We start from the raw sequence: 22,033 nt of genomic DNA on the forward strand, positions 1-22,033 counted from the left end.
ATCACATCCATGCTGCAGCTTTCCCCCGCTGACTCTGATAGCTCAGTTCTCAGTCCACTCTGAGAAGAGAGCGTTAAATGTCAGTCGCCAATCTCTGCTCTGCTCCTCCAGCACTCACTGGATCGCTGTGCTGGTGAAGGGCCATGAGAAGCTGGCTCAGCTGCTGGTCAGGTATGTGGATGGATGCTGGAATTGTCAACTGATTTTGGGTCACCGAAGAGCACAAGTAGGTGAACTCCTACAACCCACAAGAAAAGTATGGCCAAAAAGCTTTGGTCATATTTCGCTTTTAATTATATGAGAGATGTGGTAATTTCAGACTTAATCTGGCAAAATCACATCCTCTGGAACTCCCTACCCCAGTATGTCCGGTCAGTTTTCACTCCGTCCGCTTTTAGGTGATCCTTGAAAACGCTTTTATCCAGGGAAGCTTACTCTACCTCAAAAAACTGTACTTGAGTGACCTCCATCAGATCATCCCCTGCAGCTAACACCTTTTGTACCACCTCCCTATTCATTTTGATTGTAAGCTTCATGAGCAGGGCCCTCCTATTCCTTCTGTATTGATCTGTATTGTAATTGTTCTGTCCCCCTTTATATTGTATAGAGCTGCACAAACTGTTGGTGCTGTATACATCCTGTATAATAACATTGCTAATAATAATAATAGTTAAATTTGTTGTTTCATTAAACCCAGACTATAGAAAACTCTCATTACATGCATACTCACAAAGGCACTAAAGCATTTGTTTTGTGTAGAGTGAATAATACCTGGTTGATCCTGCCTTCAGTTGTCCCTCCCATTTGCTCTGTGTCCCCATTGTAGGTTGAGATTGTGTAGACTAGCCGGTGTCCTCTATGGAGCATGCTCAATTTCAGTTCCCTTCTAAGCTCTTCATTTCCTCATTTTTCTTATCTGTGCAGCCCACAAGACTATAAAGCCACACATGTGGGAGTATACAAAGTGGACACTCCCCTCTTTCCTCCTAAATGTCTTCCTATTGCTAGACAGTATGGGGGTGGGATATAGTATGCTGTCTGATTACATTCATTAAGAAACTCACCAAAATGCTTACTTTTATTATAAAACAGTTTAAAAATATATCAAATGTATTGTTAATACCTGTAGAGTAAAAAAAAAAAAAGAAGAAGAGCCTTGGATGCAGATGCCATCTGAACAAAATTAAATCTAGTGTCAATCATCTTTGACTCCGCCTACACCGTATTAATGCACAGGAAATACACATTTGATGTTCAATAAAGATTTATAGGAAACTGTATAACAGTTATTAGATATTTATAATCTAATTTGAATTGCTCCTCTGAAACTGTGTTTTTTTAGTCATGTGACTGTCACAGCATAAATCAGGGCTGGCCAGACACAGACGCATACTTTCGAGAGCATACAGTAGCAGAAAAATAGAAGTCCTTCCAAAAGATATTTCCCTACAGATACAAAAGAACAGGGAAAAATCATGTGGCCACACAACAGTGCTGTAGGTATAAGGTACTTAAAGGATTTTAAAAAAATACAGCGGCATGAAATATATGATTTATGTGAATAAATTATGGCAAATAACATGTCTCTCTTTAGTATCACTTTAACTGGTTTAAAGACAAATCCCTGGTTACTAAAAGCTTGCTGCTAAAAAATCTATTTGTATGATTGTCATATTTCCTCATGTTTGAAGTCTCTCTATGGTTGCTTACGTAACATGGAGGGATTTCTTCTCACTTCTGTTTTGGCCATGGGATAGGAAGTGAATGTAAACGTCCCCAATGGGGACCTCTATCCAAAAAAGATTTTGCCTTTAGTTCTTCTTTAAGTACAAAATGCAAAGGAAAAACAGGAGAATGCCCCCAGGGACTTTATAGGCAGTGGTCAAACCAGACAAGGAAAGTAGGACAGTATAGAAAAAATACAAAGTTTTATTTGATATAAAATCTAATGGTAAGCATCAAAGACAAAATTGAATTAAAATCAAAGTCAAAAATAGGTAGTCATATATGTACACAATACAGGACTGATGTCTTGAACATACGGTTGATCTTGTGGTGGGAGGCCAAACCACAGACAATTACATAGAAGATCCCAACAGGTTTCAGAATGTAATACATTCCTTCTTCAGGGATTGATCAAAACAGACTGTATTTTACAGTGGCTACCTTTTATCAAAATCACAACATGGTCCATTAAGTACTTTCACAGTGCCCCTTCACATTTGTTGTATCCCAAAAGGAGTGATGCATCAAAATAGCAGGTAAGGTGGTGTTCCTGATACAGGACAAGCTACACATGAGATGAGGGGAAGAGGGATGGTAGTGCTGCCGCAAAAAGAAGGCGCTCACAAGGATCGCTAAAGCGGAGATGCATTTAAAAGGTGTATCCTGATCCAGGGGGACTAAGAAGTACAAAATGCTGCATGTGTTTAGGTTTTTAATTTATATTAAAAGCTCCCACCAATATCACTGCAGGGTTTAGACTCCAGTGATGTTTGTTCTACTGATATTATGATTACATTGTTTGCTGTTTGCTTGCTGCAAAATAGGGCTTAATATAATGTCCAATTTAAAATGATTTGGAGACTTAATATAATGTCTAATATAAAATGATTTGGTGGTGTAATACAGTATAATATCTAATATAAAATGATTTGAAGATTTAATATAATATCTAATATAAAATGATTTGAGGTAAAACAGCATTACACAACATGTATTTTGACCTTCTCTATAGCTATGGTGGGATTTCATGTGAAAGTTCTCAAGTTATCTCGAAAAAGGTAATAGTGCAGGCTCGTACATCATATTTTCACTCTCTGCAAAACAACTTATGGCTGAAACAGATTGGGGTTTACATCTTACTAGTAAACCTAAACAGTTCAGGCTGCCCATACACAAAACTTATTGTGTGGCATGTTCTCCACACATGTTATCTCTGTAACATCAATAAGAAGCAAAGTAAGTGTTAGCTCTCACCAGAATATTTTTGTAAACGATGTTCTCTTAAGGTGATTGGTCACTCCATATACAAGTGATATTGTTGTATGACTACACCAAAATTGGTCATAATGGGTGATAGTCTTTTTCTCTGAACAGCTTTAATAAACTCAGTCGTCTGTCTATAATTCATTTAGGACATGGAGTTTAGCACCTTGTGTCAACTTAGCAGCAATATTACTGTGTTACCTAAACCCACAACAGTAAAATATATTTAGCAGTTTATATTTACAAAAATAATTGCATTTCCATGTTCTGTGTACTGTGTGAGATCAGATATAGTGAATGCAGTGTTCCGGGTTTAGTAAAACTTTAAGCAGCAAAATATGAAGTCCTTTACCATGAGTTGTATACTACAGTGATATTCATATGACAGCATAAGTTTCTGTAGGAGCGCGTACATGGTAAAAATATGAAAATTGGGTAGCAAAATAACAAAGACTTAGACAGTAAAAGATGCAATGTTTATAATGTAATAATATTCAACAGATTAAATACAGTTTCCTGCAAATACCAGAAATGGTGTTATAACACCAAATAAAGAAAACATCATACATCCATCTTATTGCACATGTAACCTGGCCTTGCAAAACAGCTACCAGGAGTTATTAAGAGCTATACAATTTTTTAGTTTTGTGAATTGTGAGGGCTAACTACATTTTGGGACTGGTATAGGACAACCAACATTTATTTCATACATTTGAGTATACATCTGAATGCTCTAACTTTACGATGCTTATTCCAGAAAATTAACCATATTCTATCTTTTGTTTCAGATGCATCATCCTATTCAGATGAAACCTGCAGATAGTGAAAAGTCAAACGGTAAGATACATTTTTAGTTGCCTCTGAATTCTCTATCAACTTCTCAAAACTTTTTAAGCGTAGACCGCTAAATTTTCTAAATAAAAAAGACACTATTATCATCAGGATCACTGTTTTATTAAATGTTTTAACATTTGTGCAGCGAATGTAAAAACTACACTATGCTAGATATTATAATCTTGTGGCGAAACAAAATGCAGTCAAAAGTAAATAATGGCATTATACCTTTTATTCAGAATCAAATATCAGCAATGTGCTTGCCTTTACTGTGAATTATAACATAGTCAGCATTATTTTTTTAACTGTAGCTGTATGTAGCAATTTAAACATTTTCTTGTGATGTCTGGGTTTGATTGTGACTTCTTATGTAATGTGGGCACAATTCTCCCGGCCTTTAAATGTATCTGGTCTGTGTCACAGACATTCCAGATAGCAGATCCAACATATATATTTTTTTTATCAGCTGGTATAAAACAGAACTAGACAGAATAGATATTGTGGTAGGACTTCTGAGATTTTTGCGTAAAATCAACCGACTACAATCCAGTGCAAAGTTGGTCATGAAAACAAACATCAGACCTTTAGGCAACATCCCTGCTTTATCTTTGGTAGAGATGTAATACATAACTTCTAGTATGCTTTAAATACACATACTGGATTTTCCTGAAGAGCATTTTTATCATTTTGGTCCTACCAGCAATTCAGTGGTATCAGCTGGCTTTGAAGAGACATTTGCCTCACTTTCCAGCTCATTTTCACATCCAAACTTTGTGCAGGGGAGCCTATGTTCTCAGTTTAAGGGTTTATTAATACACAGTAATGGGATAGTATAGCCATTAATCAAAATTATATAATTACCCACATCTGGTCTATATTATTCCATCTCTACGTTACTACATATTAGTTAAACTCTTATTGGCCCATTTTTTCCCTTTAGCAAATATCAAAGGAACACAAACGCATTTTCTAGTTTATCTGAATGGATTGGTTTAATTGGCCAACCTACAATGTGTACACAGTATATATATATATATATATATATATATATATATATATATATATATATATATATATATAATGTAATAGTGTAGCGCTCCTAAAATATCTAACCATCCTTAAAAAGTTCTCTTCTACCTTTACATACAATTAAAACACATAAAAATTACAATCAATTCAAAAAGTGCATTGTGCAATGAAACATAAAATTATTAAAGTGCATGGTCCCTTGAACTCCAATATGTTGGTATCATAATATAATACAGCCTTGCCCAATGGACTTTCTCAAACTGGCAAACTGTAAGTGCATTATATTATATGGTTTTTAAATAAAGTGATGGTACACGCTATGTGGGTTTTCTTTCCTTGGGAGCTCTAACCAAACTTGTTAAAGTGGTTGTTAAGGTAGAAAGTTTTTAATGCATTCTATGCATTAAGATGCCTTCTGTGTGCAGCAGACCTCCCCAGCCCCCCTAATACTTACCTGAGCACATCCAGATCCAGCGATGTTGCACAAGAAACTAATTTGCTGAGACAGCAGCAAAGTGTCATTGGCTCCCACTGCTGTCAATTAAAGTCAGTGAGCCAATGAGGAGAGAGGGGGAGGGGGCGTGTCTGAATGGACACAGGGAGCTGTGACTCAGCTCGGGTGCCCCCATAGCAAGCTGCTTACTGTGGGGACACTCAACAGGAGGGAAAGGCCAGGAGTACCGAAGAGGGACCAGAGAAGAGGAGGATTGGGGTTGCTCTGTGTAAAACCACTGCACAGAGCAGGTAAGTATAACATGTTTGTGGGAGCAACTGAGGAGCAGGAGAGTGCCTCATTACACAGCATGTACATGGGATGAAAACAAACAGAGCTGTGACTGACCTTGCCGAAAAAAAAGGGGGGTCCACTAAAGGAGGTTAGCCTCCATGCAAAAGGAGCACAGAGGTGGTTTCACAGTGGAGAAAGATTGTTTCCCTGGCAGCAAGATTTTGCATTAGAGCACATTTAAGAAGTGTGAAGCACAACTGATTTTGCATTGATTATTTATGGGCACATCTATCTGTTTAACTGTGTGTTCTGCCACAGTTGCTGAATTTGCACTAGCACTTTGGTTTGTCAAGTATAATGTATTGTATAGCTACATGAAGGGTTCTTAAATGGACTGTGCACTTTATCAATTTTATGGTTTATTGCACATTGCAGTTTGGAGTTGAATGCACTTTTTGTGTATTTGAATTGTATGCAAAGGTAGATGAGAACTTAATAAGGGTGGTTGGATATTTTAGGAAACTACACTATTTTTTATATTAATTATTTTTTTTATATTTGTGGTATTTCACAGAAGTGTTTGAACTGTTCCTTAGATGCATGGTGAACTGATTTGCTCATCACAAATTCTAATATATTTATAATAATTGAAAAAAAAGCTATTACTTGGCAATGTGTTTACATCAAGGATGTTTGTTGATGTGAAATAAGTAAATTATACAAATAGTCAAATAGTCCTAATTTGTTTTATTTTTCAAAAAAAGTTAGTATATTTATAGCAATTTTATTGTTTTGAATAGAGTAGCAAAGAGTTATTTTTGCTGTCTGTGTCTTGGTAGGGGGGATTTTCTTTAACTTCTTGTCTTGGAGATGCAGACGGAAGTGAGATAGTGTGTAGGAGCCTGATCCTGGGTGCAATGCTCTGCAGGCTACTGACAAAAAATAAATAAATGCACATTTAAAAAAAATATATATAAATTTCCAATAAATGACATTTGTTGCGGCTTTGTTCTGTGAACCAATTGACCAGGGGGATTCCCCTTAACATATATATCCAACCTTTATCCTTCATGAGGGTTTCATATGTATTTTGATGTGCACAATTGTGTGATTGTAGTATACAGTAAGTATTTTCTGGCCTTAACATTTTTTATATGGTTTGTCTTTCTTATCTGTTGTATTTAATGTAGAGATGTGTGGATTGTATATTAGCAACCAGGCAGATTAGCTTCTACATTGACTATTGCTAACTGTTTAAGCCTAGGTTCACATTGGAGTGGGTTAAAAATTCAGTTGAACTCGCACGATTTCTAACCCAGCAATGCAGTCTGACTTCAGAGGCGATTTGACAGACATCTGTGCGGGTTCCTACACAGATGTCTATACAAATCACCCCCCAAAAGTAGTACAGAAACGACTTTTGGGAATCGGTGCGGCGACGCAGCGATTCGGAAAGTGCCTTTGCCGGTAATAGCTGCCGATTTGGCATGGGATTTGACATGTCAAATCTCATGCCAAATCGTACCAATGTGAACCTAGGCTAACACATGGTCAGATGAGATAACAGCCACACAGACAGTAAGTTGTTGTTATTGGTTCAGCTGACACATAGGGAGGGATTTACTAAAACTGGAGCATGCAAAATCTGGTGAAGCTCTGCATAGAAACCAATCCGCTTCCAGGTTTAAATGTTAAATCCTAATTGAACATGCTAAGTTTAGAAGCTGATTGGCTGCCATGCGCAGCTGCACCTGATTCAAAGTTATCCAGTTTTAGTAAATCCCCCTTAGCTTTATTTTCTGAAAAGGGGCAATAAAGCACAACTATTGTGTAGCACTGCATAGCACCAGCAATGAACAAATATGGTGCCCTTGTGTAAAGATATAATTATAAACTATAGTGAGCATACATACCACTACGAATATATAAAGCTTACATTTTAATAATCCTATCTAAAAATAATTAGGTAAAAGTAATATAAAATATTTTTCTTATCAGGACACACATGACATACTTTAACAATTCAATTCATTTTTTCAGAGCTCTTGAGTGAATATATGCATCAGAGCAGATAAACAAACAAATGTGCATCCTTGAAAGAGAACCATCATTTGTACTGCACTGTTCACATCACTGTTACCCAGACTAGGTTATCAATGTTGAATATGATCTTTAGAGAGGAGCAAAACCAACTGAAAACCAAATTAAACCACTACTCTTTTCCATAATCTGCAATTATTCAAAGTATACTTGCACATTATAGCACTCTCAAACCCTGTTTCCCTTCCTTTAGCATTGACAGTTCAGATCTGTCCCTTGCTTTTTCTTGCCACAATCTTCTCTGTTGCTTTTTTCAAGTTCACATCCCTTCTCTTCAGTCATTGGGTGGCCACCGATGGTGTAAAACCTGTGCACGCACAAAATAGTTGCATTGTCTTGGCATCCATCTCCATTTTTACATGCCTGTACATGCTCCACAGAGGGTTTACACTATTAAAATTTTCTAGAAGAAAGATAAAAAAAAGTAATTATATCATGTTCATTGATGGACACAGCTCTTCTCATTCTTGACCATAGCACCACCCACAAAAGCAAGACACTAGGTAGAAAAGAACACAGAATTACCTATGGGCACTTCTAGCTGGTATGAACCCCCTCCTTGCTATAGGCAAGCGAGTTGTTTCTACAAACTAGGCTAGGTGTCATAACAATGAGTGACACTATAGGAAGGGAACAAAGAAAAATCCACTCCAGGTGTCTGGGCCTAATTATCTCCTCCCTCTTCAGGTGTGGGTGCCAACTCTGTATGCAAACCAAATGCAAGGAAAGAAAAAATCTGGATGGCCACACTCCGATGAAATACATTTATTAAAGTCAGTCCATACAGCAAGGGATAAAAAAAGATAACTGACGCGTTTCACACCGTGGTTACAGGTGCTTACTCATAGCTACGAGTAATGCTATGAGTGCTACGAGCTATGAGTAAGCACCAGTAAACACGGTGTGAAACACATCAGCGATCTTTTTTATCCTTTGCTGTATGGACTGACATTAATACATTTATTTAATTGGAGTGCGGCTGTCCGGATTTTTTCTTTCCTTCCACTATAGGAAGGGAGATGTTAATTACAGGCTTTCCTCACTTAACAACCAGGTTCCATTCCAACAACCAGGTCGTTAAACGAATTGGTCGTTAAACGAGGAGCCACGAGTAATCAATATTTTAAGCATTCTTAACTGCTGTACTGTACTGTGAAAAAAAAAGGTCTAAACACACAACTTCAGCTCAATAATGTTGTTTTAATTTGCATAAGTACAGAACACAAACAAAAATTCTGTATTGTAGTGCGTGTCGTTCGGGTGGGGAGAGCTTGTCTTATGTCCGAGCGATTATTAAACAGATAAGCTGTTAAATGAGGAGTATCTGTATTCCATTACTACACCTTGTTTGGTGTGGGTCAGCATACCTAATACTACTCACTATATATAAAGAAAAATGGGGGAAAGGCCCCTGGGAAAGCAGGTCCTTTATGCAACCCCAAATGGTAATTTTATAAAAATATTCATTATTAGGGATTTAAAAAAATAGAAAATAGCACAACAATGCAATTTACACCTCCACCTGACACTAAAAATGACAATGCTGTCAATTCTAAAAACAACAACTTAATATAAAAATATGGTCACCATAGTACAACAAACAGCATCAATGCCCCAATACTCAAATCAGAGCATACATATATGTGTCAAACCGCATATATCAATGAAATGGGATAACATGAGGTGTCAAAGTGATAGTAATAGCTCTATAAGCTCATCAATGGATAAACTACAAGCAACAAGCAATATGATAGTGAACTGATAAGCCAAAAGAGCATAAACTGTAGTAAAATAAAGGCATAAGAGCAAGCATGTTGATGCCGTGTACACACGAGCAGAATTTCCAACAGAAAGCGTCCGTGTATATTCTGACCGTGTATGCCCCATCAGACTTTTTCTGTCAAAAATTCAGACAGACTTAGATGGAGAACATGTTCTATATTTTTTCGATGGAACAAATTACTATCGAAAAAAACTCTCGCCTGTATGCTGTTCCGACGCACCAAAAACGGTGCATGCTCTGAAGCAAGTACGAGACGGAAGCTATTAGCTACTGGCTATTGAACTTCCATTTTCTAGTCCCGTCGTACGTGTTGTACGTCACCGCGTTCTGGATGGTCAGAATTTGGTGTGACCTTGTGTATGCAAGAGAGCTTGAGCGGAATTCATCGGAACTCTGTAGTAAAAACATTTACAATGATAAGTGACAGCGACGCACAGTAATAGCAGCTTAATTATCAGGGAGATATCCATTCATCATAAAGGTAGCTGGAGTTCAAGTTTAGCACTTGTTAAACAGTTCTGAAGCCACAACAGTGGGTATGACTTCAAATTTCAGAGGTATCATATAAACGTACTGGCTGCAGCGCTGGTCACCCTCGCAGCTAATTTAGCCATTTTTACAGTAAAAAGATGAATATAACCCATACTTTCCTTTAAAGATAGCTTCCCAACAATATGTCAGTGCGCCGTAAGTTCCATAGGCTCTATACAAACAAGTATACTGTTCATGTGTATACCAGATTAGGTGGTAAAAATGTCAGAAGGAAAATAAAACCCTGAGCTTAGCAGCTCTCGGAGGGTCATACAGACTCATTGTCAGCTGGCTGGTGCCTGAATAAAGCTCTATAGCTCAGACTGATTTCAGTGGAAGACATCAAGTCTTAGAGGTTGTCATGTAACAGGTGTGACCAGAGCTGGGTGGACAGCAACAGAGGAACAAACACAGGCAAGGTGAAATATGTGATTTATTAAACATAATAAATAAATATAAATACAACCACCTCCTATATCACTCAGTGCACAACAACCAATACCAAATAGAAACTCACAACAATAATAGTAACAGATAAATATATACAGGTAAAGGGGAATACCGAGATCATAAACAGAGCCAGGCCAGGGTCGTCAACGGGAGGTCAGCAGATGGGGAAGGGAAACAAACAGGACAATGAGACGATGAATGGATCACAGGAGGGGCGGGTCAGCTACAAGGCTCAGGGTCCAGGGTACAGGAAACAGGCAGGAAACAGGATAACAGGTTCCAGGAATAAGGTTTCAGGTACAGGAATCAGGTTTTCAGGATCAGGGTAACAGGATGCAGACTGCAGGTCAGGGCTCACAGACAATACCAAGGCAAGATGTGTGTGCACTTGCCATGTATTTATACTACAGCTGCTAATTAAAGTCAAGTGACGCCTGTCTTCAGAGGGTAATACCTGCTCCATACTGCCAGGATCCCTCCGCTGGTGGACGCCAATACTGCGGCCCAAAGATGACAAAATACCATCAGGAAAAAGCTCTCCTAACAGCTCCAAACTGCCAGGAGACACCTGCTGGTGGACCTCAGTACTGTACACCAAATGATCGATATTACCAGTGGAGGGGAACTTTCCTGACAGTACCCTCCCTCGAAGGAGCGACCTCCGGATGCTCCAACTAGCCGTTGCTGGGGAAAGTCCATGTCGTCCAGCTGGGCAGCAGGCACTTCAAGCTGGGCAGCGAGCACTTCAAGCTGGGCAGCGGGCATTTCAACCTGGGCAGTGGGCACTTCAAGCTGGGCAGCGGGCAATGGCACATCAGGCTGGATAGCAGACAGGAACACACCAGGCTGGGCAGCGGACAGGAACAAACCAGGCTGGGCAGCAGACAGGAACACACCAGGCTGGGCAGCAAACAGGAACACACTAGGCTGGGCAGCAGACAGGAACACATCAGGCTGGGCAGCAGCCAGGAACACATCAGGCTGGGCAGCAGCCAGGAACACATCAGGCTGGGCAGTGGACAGGAACACATCAGGCTGGGCGGTGGACAGAAACACATCAGGCTAGTTGGCGGACAGGAACACATCAGGCTGGGCAGTGGACAGGAACACATCAGGCTGGGCAGCGGACAGGAACACATCAGGCTGGGCAGTGAACAGGAACACATCAGGCTAGGCAGTGGACAGGAACACACCAGGCTGGGCAATGGACAGGAACACACCAGGCTGGGCAGCAGACAGGAACACATCAGGCTGGGCAGCAGACAGGAACACATCAGGCTGTGCAGCAGACAGGAACATGTCAGACTGGGCAGCGGACAGGAACACGTCAGGCTGGGCAGCGGACAGGAACACGTCAGGCTGGGCAGCGGACAGGAACACGTCAGGCTGGGCAGCGGACAGGAACACATCAGCCTGGGCAGCGGACAGGAGCACATCAGGCTGGGCAGCAGACAGGAGCACATCAGGCTGGAAAGCGGGCACATCAGGCTGGAAAGTGGGCACATCAGGCTGGAAAGCGGGCTCATCAGGCTGGAAAGCGGGCACATCAGGCTGGAAAGCGGGCACATCAGGCTGGAAAGCAGGCTCATCAGGCTGGAAAGCGGGCTCATTAGGTTGGGAAGTGGGCACATCAAGCTGGAAAGTGGGCTCATCAGGCTGGAAAGCGGGCACATCAGGCTGGAAGGCGGGCACATCAGGCTGGAAAGCAGGATCCATCAGGCTGGAAGACAGGCACATCAGATTGAAAAGCGGCACATCAGGCTGAAAAGCGGGCACATCAGGCTGGAAAGCAGGCTCATTAGGCTGGAAAGCGGACTCCTCAGGAACACGTCAGGCTGGGCAGTGGACAGGAACACATCAGGCTGGGCAGCGGACAGGAACACGTCAGGCTGGGCAGCAGACAGGAACATGTCAGGCTGGGCAGCGGACAAGAACACATCAGGCTGGGCAGGTAACAGGAGCACATCAGGCTGGGCAGCAGACAGGAGCACATCAGGCTGGAAAGCGGGCACATCAGGCTGGAAAGCAGGCACATCAGGCTGGAAAGCGGCTCATCAGGCTGGAAAGCGGGCACATCAGGCTGGAAGATGGGCACATCAGGCTGAAAAGCGGGCACATCAGGCTGGAAAGCGGGCACATCAGGCTGGGAAGCGGGCATGGCAGGCTGGAAAGCGGGCATGTCAGGCTGTAAAGCGGGCACGTCAGGCTGAAAGGTGGGCACATCAGGCTGGAAAGCGGGCACATCAGGCTGGAAGACGGGCACATCAGGCTGGAAAGCAGGCACTGGCACTTCAGGCTGGAACACTGGCACCTCCGGCTGGAACTCTGGCACCTCCAGCTGGAACTCTGGCACCTCTGGCTGGAACTCTGGCACCTCCGGCTGTAACTCTGGCACCTCCGACTGGAACTCTGGCACTTCAGGCTGGAACTCTGGCACTTTAGGCTGGAACTCTGGCACTTCAGGCTGGGAGGCGGGTACCAGGACATCGGTCTGGAAAGCTGACATCAGGACATCGGACTGGATAACAGACACTGGGACGTCAGACTGGGTAGCAAGCACTGGGACGTCAGACTGGGTAGCAAGCACTGGGACGTCAGACTGGATTGCATTAGCTGGTGCGGAGGAAGGTTGGGTTACTGGCAGGATCAAATGGGTAGGAAAGAATTTCCATCTCTTTTTAGATTTAGCTACTGGAGTCCTATAGGTAACTGTAGGACTGTAGGTAGGAAATAAAGCAGACTGGAGAGGAAGGTTGGAATATGGCAGGGGGGAGGTATCAGGAGCTGGGAGAAGTTCTTGTGGATTAGTAGGCAGCTGAGAAGAGGCAGGTGGGTTGAATGCAGGATAGGTACAGGGAGCAGAGCCCGGATATGGGTATTTGGTTGGGAGCAACGTATACTGGGCTGCAACTGAGTTTGGCATGGGTGATAGGGAAACATACATTCGGGTAGGCTGGTGTCTGATGGCAGTGGTGGTTTGTTTGGCTGGGGCTGATTGCACCATGTCAGACCGTGCTGAAAGTATGGGTTGTATGAACTGCAGTTTTAAATCTCCCTATCTAACAAAAGACTGAGCAGACACAACGCACTGGGCAATCTCCTGTGGGGAACAGGCTGAGTAGTGCTCGTAAAAATTGGCGGGGTCATCTTCAAAAAGCCAAACTAGGGATACAACCTGATTCATATTAAAAGGGGGAGTGAAATCATGATGGCCCTCTGGGATACAGGGCAGGGCCAGCTCAGTACAGATCTTGATCAAAGGCTGCACCTCCCCAAACAATATGTAACCCTGATCGAACAGGGAGTGAGCCAAACGTATAATGGCAAACAAATGGTCACTAGACCATCCTTTCAAAGCCTGGAGGCAATAATCACCAGTTTCAGATGCCAGCATAGAAAAATAAACAACCTCATCGGCATTCATGTTTGCAACCAACTGAATCAGATGGTCCCCCTGTGCAGCCACTTCAGGTCAGGGATGGCTTTGGTATTGTGTCATGTAACAGGTGTGACCAGAGCTTTGTGGACAGCAACAGATGAACAAACACAGGTAAGGTGAAATATGTGATTTATTAAAGATAATGAATAAATATAAATACAACCACCTCCTATATCACTCAGTGCACAACAACCAATACCAAACAGAAACCCACAACAATAATAGTAACAGATAAATATATACAAGTAAAGGGGAATACTGAGATCATAAACAGAGCCAGGCCAGGGTTGTCAACGGGAGGGCAGCAGCTGGGGAAGGGAAACAAACAGGACAATGAGAGGATGGATGGATCACAGGAGGGACGGGTCAGATACAAGGCTCAAGGTCCAGGGTACAGGAAACAGGCAGGGAACAGGATAACAGGTTCCAGGAATAAAGTTTTAGGCACAGGAATCAAGTTTTCAGTATCAGGGTAACAGGATGCAGGCTGCAGGTCAGGGCCCAAGGACAATACCAAGGCAAGATGTGTGTGCACTTGCCATGTATTTATACTACAGCTGCTAATTAAAGTCAGGTGACGCCTGTCTGCAGAGGGTAATACCTGCTCCATACTGCCAGGATCCCTCCGCTGGTGGACACCAATACTGCGGCCCAAAGATGACAAAACACCATCAGGAAAAAGCTCTCCTGACAGCTCCAAACTGCCAGGAGACACCTGCTGGTGGACCTCAGTACTGTACGCCAAATGATCGATATTACCAGCGGAGGGGACCTTTCCTGACAGAGGTATACCACTGTGCAGCCAGCATTCTACGAATCCATTCCAGCTATGGCAATACAGATCGGCACATGCAAAGTCGGTATTGGCCCGCCATATGGCTCAAAGTACTTTACAGAGTATCATACTGAGTATCCCAGACTCTGTAACATGCATGCTACAGTCTATGCATTTTCCCCACTTCTTGTAACCGCAGACTTCCCCAGGACCAGGTTGTTTAAACATTCTGCAACTTAGCATTGTAAGGGTCTTTATGTTCTTTTGGCTTATAAGTACACTATCATATTGCTTACTGCTTGTGGTTTTTCCATTGATGAGATTATAGAGGGGTCACTAGTACTTTGACACCTCATACTATCCCATTTCATTGACATATGCATTTTGACTAGGGATGAGCCGAACACCCCCCTGTTCGGTTCGTACCAGAACTTGCAAACAGGCAAAAAATTTGTTTGAACACGCGAACACCATTAAAGTCTATGGGACACGAACATGAATAATCAAAAGTGCTAATAAAGGCTTATATGCAAGTTATTGTCATAAAAAGTGTTTGGGGACCTGGGTCCTGCCCCAGGGGACATGGATCAATGCAAAAAAAAAGTTTTAAAAAGGCTGTTTTTTCGGGAGCAGTGATTTTAATAATGCTTATAGTGAAACAATAAGTGTAATATCCCTTTAAATTTTGTACCTGGGGGGTGTCTATAGTATGCCTGTAAAGGGGCGCATGTTTCCCGTTTTTAGAACAGACTGACAGCAAAATGACATTTCAAAGGAAAAAAAGTCATTTAAAACTACTCGCGGCTATTAATGAACTGCCGGTCCGACAATACACATAAAAGTTCATTAATAAAAACAGCATGGGAATTCCCCACGGGGGAATCCTGAACCAAAATTTAAAAAAAAAATGCCCTTCAGGTCTGGTATGGATATTAAGGGGAACGGCGAACAAAATAAAAAAAAAAAATGGCGTGGGGTCCCCCTAAAAATCCATACCAGACCCTTATCCGAGCACGCAACCTGGCAGGCCACAGGAAAAGAGGGGGGGACGAGAGAGCGGCCCCCCTCCTGAACCGTACCAGGCCACATGCCCTCAACATTGGGAGGGTGCTTTGGGGTAGCCCCCCAAAACACCTTGTCCCCATGTTGATGAGGACAAGGGCCTCATCCCCACAACCCTTGGCCGGTGGTTGTGGGGGTCTGCGGGCGGGGGGCTTATCGGAATCTGGAAGCCCCCTTTAACAAGGGGACCCCCAGATCCCGGCCCTCCCCCCTGTGTCGAATGGTAAGTGGGTACAAAAGTACCCCTACCATTTCACAAAAAAACTGTCAAAAATATTAAAAATGACAAGAGACAGTTTTTGACAATTCCTTTATTTAAATGCTTCTTCTTTCTTCTATCTTCTTTCTTCTATCTTCTATCTTTCTTCGGTTTCTTCCTCCATCTTCTTCTTCTTCTTCTTCTTCTGGTTCTTCTGGTTCTTCCTCCGGTGTTCTCGGCTGGCATCTTCCTCTGCGGCGTCGGCGTCTTCTTCCCTTCTTCTCCTCGGGCCGCTCCGCATACATGATGGCATGGAGGGAGGCTCCCGCTGTTGACGCTTCTCTCTTCATCTTCTTCTCTTCATCTTCTTCTCTTCATCCTCTTTTCGGGCCGCTCTGCATCCATGATGGCATGGAGGGAGGCTCCCGCTGTGTGACGCTTCTCCTCTTCTGACGGTTCTTAAATAACAGGGGCGGGGCCACCCAGTGACCACGCCCCCTCAAGACATATGACCTCAAGAGCAAGGTTCCCCTTTCCCTCTCAGGAAGCAACTCCACCAGATCATTTAGTGCATCTTGGACTTTTCTGCATCAGACATCTATTTCTCAGGTTTGCAAGGCTGTCACATGGTCTTCTAATCATATATTCATTCATTTCTTCTTAGCGGATATTCAGGTCTCAGCTGATGCTGAGTTTGGTCATAAATTTCTTCAGGTGGTGCTGTGGCTTAACTTTGCCATCTTGTTTTTTGTGGGCCGGTTAGGCTTCTGTTTTCCTGCTCTTTAGTTGGAGTGCTTTTGGACATCCCTATGTGCCTTCATACTTACCCTTTGTCTTATAGTATATGATTAAGGTAATAGATTTTTTGACAAACCATAAATTCCTTTTCTTGGAGCACATTATGGACACAGGTCCCTCCTCTCTGTTCTTATGATTCACTCTTGCTTGTTAACAAAACTGAGGTATTCTGAGAGCAGGAAGGGTTATACCGAGCTGTCCCTACAGCTTTGCTTTGTCAATGTCCAGTCTCCTGAAGGCAGCAGCATAACTCTATGTATCTGTGTCCCCTGATGTACTCTAATTAAGGACTTTATGGCAAGTCAAAAATCCTATTTTCTTGCAGACAGGAGCGTCACAGGCCCATAATTCACTGCGGCATCGCAGTGCATTGCTGGCTGATTGGCCAAGCATGCACTATGACCTGCATGCTTGGCCAATCACAGCACCGTCTGTACAGAGAGCTGTAATTGGCCAAAGCCAGGGTGGCTTTGGCCAATTATGGCTCAGGGGGTTTAGTACACACCCCACACTATATAAGGCCTCCTGCATGTCGGCCCTGTGTAGTGTGTTCCAGCGTTGAGAGACAGAGACAGAGAGACAGTGTCATTTGATTTAAGTTAGATAGATTAGCTAGGACAGTCAGTCAGTTAGCTGCACGTACAGTGTATTGTGTATATATATATGCATCCCAGGTGTTATCTTCCTACTGACAGGCAGGCAGGTGTTGTTACAGTATTTGAAGAAAATTGCCAATGTTCTTCTGATCCTATTAGTAATATTAGCTACAGTATTTACAGTTAGTGTAGTGCGTCCTCTGCACAGTGTGCACCTAAAGCTACCTGTAAAAGATTGTTGGTGTTTTTTTGATCCTATCACTACTGCAGGCAGCTACATTATTTTTTAGTGTAGTGCGACCTCTGAACAGTGGTCAGCTAAAGCTACAAGTTAGTGTAGTGCGACCTCTGCACAGTGTTCAGCTAAAGCTATAAGTTAGTGTAGTGCGACCTCTGCACAGTGTTCAGCTAAAGCTACAAGTTAGTGTAGTGCGACCTCTGCCCAGTGTTCAGCTAAAGCTACAAGTTAGTGTAGTGCGACCTCTGCACAGTGTTCAGCTAAAGCTCCAAGTTAGTGTAGTGCGACCTCTGCACAGTGTTCAGCTAAAGCTCCAAGTTAGCGTAGTGCAACCTCTGCACAGTGTTAAGCTAAAGCTACATGTTAGTGTAGTGCGACCTCTGCACAGTGTTCAGCTAAAGCTACAAGTTAGTGTAGTGCGACCTCTGCACAGTGTTCAGCTAAAGCTACAAGTTAGTGTAGTGTGACCTCTGCACAGTGTTCAGCTAAAGCTACCTGTAGAAGGTTGGTGGTGTTTTTCTGATCCTATCACTACCGCAAGCAGCTACATTATTTACACGTTAGTGTAGTGCGACCTCTGCACAGTGTTCAGCTAAAGCTACCTGTAAAAGGTTGGTGTTGTTTTCCTGATACTATTACTACCGCAGGCAGCTACATTATTTACTCGTTAGTGTAATGCGACCTCTGCACAGTGTTCAGCTAAAGCTACCTGTAGAAGGTTAGTGTTGTTTTCCTAATCCTATCACTACCGCAGGCAGCTATATTATTTACACATTAGTGAAGTGCGACCTCTGCACATTGTTCAGCTAAAGCTACAAGTTAGTGTAGTGCAACCTCTGCACAGTGTTCAGCTAAAGCTACAAGTTAGTGTAGTGCGACCTCTGCACAGTGTTCAGCTAAAGCTACCTGTAGAAGGTTGGTGTTGTTTTCCTGATCCTATCACTACCGCAAGCAGCTACATTATTTACACGTTAGTGTAGTGCGACCCCTGCACAGTGTTCAGCTAAAGCTACCTGTAGAAGGTTGGTGGTGTTTTCCTGATCCTATCACTACCGCAGGCAGCTACATTATTTACACGTTAGTGTATAGCGACCTCTGCACAGTGTTCAGCTAAAGCTACCTGTAGAAGGTTGGTGGTGTTTTCCTGATCGTATCACTACTGCAGGCAGCTACATTATTTACACGTTAGTGTATTGCAACCTCTGCACAGTGTTCAGCTAAAGCTACCTGTAGAAGGTTGGTGTTGTTTTCCTGATCCTATCACTACCGCAGGCAGCTACATTATTTACACGTTAGTGTAGTGTGACCTCTGCACAGTGTGCACCTAAAGCTACCTGTAGAAGATTGTTGGTGTTTTTTTGATCCTATCACTACTGCAGGCAGCTACATTATTTTTTAGTGTAGTGCGACCTCTGAACAGTGGTCAGCTAAAGCTACAAGTTAGTGTAGTGCGACCTCTGCACAGTGTTCAGCTAAAGCTATAAGTTAGTGTAGTGCGACCTCTGCACAGTGTTCAGCTAAAGCTACAAGTTAGTGTAGTGCGACCTCTGCCCAGTGTTCAGCTAAAGCTACAAGTTAGTGTAGTGCGACCTCTGCACGGTGTTCAGCTAAAGCTCCAAGTTAGTGTAGTGCGACCTCTGCACAGTGTTCAGCTAAAGCTCCAAGTTAGCGTAGTGCAACCTCTGCACAGTGTTAAGCTAAAGCTACATGTTAGTGTAGTGCGACCTCTGCACAGTGTTCAGCTAAAGCTACAAGTTAGTGTAGTGCGACCTCTGCACAGTGTTCAGCTAAAGCTACAAGTTAGTGTAGTGCGACCTCTGCACAGTGTTCAGCTAAAGCTACCTGTAGAAGGTTGGTGGTGTTTTCCTGATCCTATCACTACCGCAAGCAGCTACATTATTTACACGTTAGTGTAGTGCGACCTCTGCACAGTGTTCAGCTAAAGCTACCTGTAGAAGGTTGGTGTTGTTTTCCTGATACTATTACTACCGCAGGCAGCTACCTTATTTACTCGTTAGTGTAATGCGACCTCTGCACAGTGTTCAGCTAAAGCTACCTGTAGAAGGTTGGTGTTGTTTTCCTAATCCTATCACTACCGCAGGCAGCTATATTATTTACACATTAGTGAAGTGCGACCTCTGCACAGTGTTCAGCTAAAGCTACAAGTTAGTGTAGTGCGACCTCTGCACAGTGTTCAGCTAAAGCTACAAGTTAGTGTAGTGCGACCTCTGCACAGTGTTCAGCTAAAGCTACCTGTAGAAGGTTGGTGTTGTTTTCCTGATCCTATCACTACCGCAAGCAGCTACATTATTTACACGTTAGTGTAGTGCGACCCCTGCACAGTGTTCAGCTAAAGCTACCTGTAGAAGGTTGGTGGTGTTTTCCTGATCCTATCACTACCGCAGGCAGCTACATTATTTACACATTAGTGTATAGCGAGCTCTGCACAGTGTTCAGCTAAAGCTACCTGTAGAAGGTTGGTGGTGTTTTCCTGATCATATCACTACTGCAGGCAGCTACATTATTTACACGTTAGTGTATTGCAACCTCTGCACAGTGTTCAGCTAAAGCTACCTGTAGAAGGTTGGTGTTGTTTTCCTGATCCTATCACTACCGCAGGCAGCTACATTATTTACACATTAGTGTAGTGCGACCTCTGCACAGTGTTCAGCTAAAGCTACAAGTTAATGTAGTGCGACCTCTGCACAGTGTTCAGCTAAAGCTACAAGTTAGTGTAGTGCGACCTCTGCACAGTGTTCAGCTAAAGTTACCTGTAGAAGGTTGGTGTTGTTTTCCTGATCCTATCACTACCGCAGGCAGCTACATTATTCACAAGTCAGTGTAGTGTGACCTCTGCATAGTGTTCAGCTAAAGCTACCTGTAGAAGGTTGGTGTTGTTTTCCTGATCCTATCACTACCACAGGCAACTACATTATTTACACGTTAGTGTAGTGCAACCTCTGCACAGTGTTCAGCAAAAGCTACAAGTTAGTGTAGTGCGATCTCTGCACAGTGTTCAGCTAAAGCTACAAGTTAGTGTAGTGTGACCTCTGCACAGTGTTCATCTAAAGCTCCAAGTTCATGTAGTGTGACCTCTGCACAGTGTTCAGCTAAAGCTACAAGTTAGTGTAGTGCGACCTCTGCACAGTGTTCAGCTAAAGCTCCATGTTAGTGTAGTGCGACCTCTGCACAGTGTTCAGCTAAAGCTACCTGTAGAAGTTGGTGTTGTTTTCCTGATCCTATCACTACCGCAGGCAGCTACATTATTTAAACGTTAGTGTAGTGCGACCTCTGCACAGTGTTCAGCTAAAGCTACCTGTGGAAGGTTGGTGGTGTCTTCCTGATCCTATCACTACCGCAGGCAGCTACATTATTTACACGTTAGTGTATTGCGACCTCTGCACAGTGTTCAGCTAAAGCTACCTGTAGAAGGTTGGTGTTGTTTTTCTGATCCTATCAATACTGCAGGCAGCTACATTATTTTTTAGTGTAGTGCGACCTCTGAACAGTGGTCAGCTAAAGCTACAAGTTAGTGTAGTGCGACCTCTGCACAGTGTTCAGCTAAAGCTATAAGTTAGTGTAGTGCGACCTCTGCACAGTGTTCAGCTAAAGCTACAAGTTAGTGTAGTGCGACCTCTGCCCAGTGTTCAGCTAAAGCTACACGTTAGTGTAGTGTGACCTCTGCACAGTGTTCAGCTAAAGCTCCAAGTTAGTGTAGTGCGACCTCTGCACAGTGTTCAGCTAAAGCTCCAAGTTAGCGTAGTGCAACCCCTGCACAGTGTTAAGCTAAAGCTACATGTTAGTGTAGTGCGACCTCTGCACAGTGTTCAGCTAAAGCTACAAGTTAGTGTAGTGCGACCTCTGCACAGTGTTCAGCTAAAGCTACAAGTTAGTGTAGTGCGACCTCTGCACAGTGTTCAGCTAAAGCTACCTGTAGAAGGTTGGTGGTGTTTTCCTGATCCTATCACTACCGCAAGCAGCTACATTATTTACACGTTAGTGTAGTGCGACCTCTGCACAGTGTTCAGCTAAAGCTACCTGTAGAAGGTTGGTGTTGTTTTCCTGATACTATTACTACCGCTGGCAGCTACATTATTTACTCGTTAGTGTAATGCGACCTCTGCACAGTGTTCAGCTAAAGCTACCTGTAGAAGGTTGGTGTTGTTTTCCTAATCCTATCACTAACGCAGGCAGCTATATTATTTACACATTAGTGAAGTGCGACCTCTGCACAGTGTTCAGCTAAAGCTACAAGTTAGTGTAGTGCGACCTCTGCACAGTGTTCAGCTAAAGCTACAAGTTAGTGTAGTGCGACCTCTGCACAGTGTTCAGCTAAAGCTACCTGTAGAAGGTTGGTGTTGTTTTCCTGATCCTATCACTACCGCAAGCAGCTACATTATTTACACGTTAGTGTAGTGCAACCCCTGCACAGTGTTCAGCTAAAGCTACCTGTAGAAGATTGGTGGTGTTTTCCTGATCCTATC

The 22,033-nt window shown here is 43.0% G+C and overlaps 1 protein-coding gene across 27 annotated transcripts in view; it reads left to right on the forward strand.

The window, feature by feature from the left end:
- Positions 1-22,033, forward strand: part of CELF2 (CUGBP Elav-like family member 2) — a 785,403-nt gene that overhangs the window by 568,073 nt on the left and 195,297 nt on the right. For all 27 annotated transcript variants that reach the window (XM_073619453.1, XM_073619451.1, XM_073619452.1 and 24 more), the window contains one exon: positions 3,777-3,825. In XM_073619453.1, coding sequence (XP_073475554.1) covers positions 3,777-3,825 — 49 coding nt within the window. The remainder of the gene's footprint in view (positions 1-3,776; positions 3,826-22,033) is intronic.

The sequence above is a fragment of the Aquarana catesbeiana genome, linkage group LG03 (genome assembly GCF_042186555.1).
Source record: "Aquarana catesbeiana isolate 2022-GZ linkage group LG03, ASM4218655v1, whole genome shotgun sequence".
NCBI classification, from domain to species: Eukaryota; Metazoa; Chordata; class Amphibia; order Anura; family Ranidae; genus Aquarana; species Aquarana catesbeiana.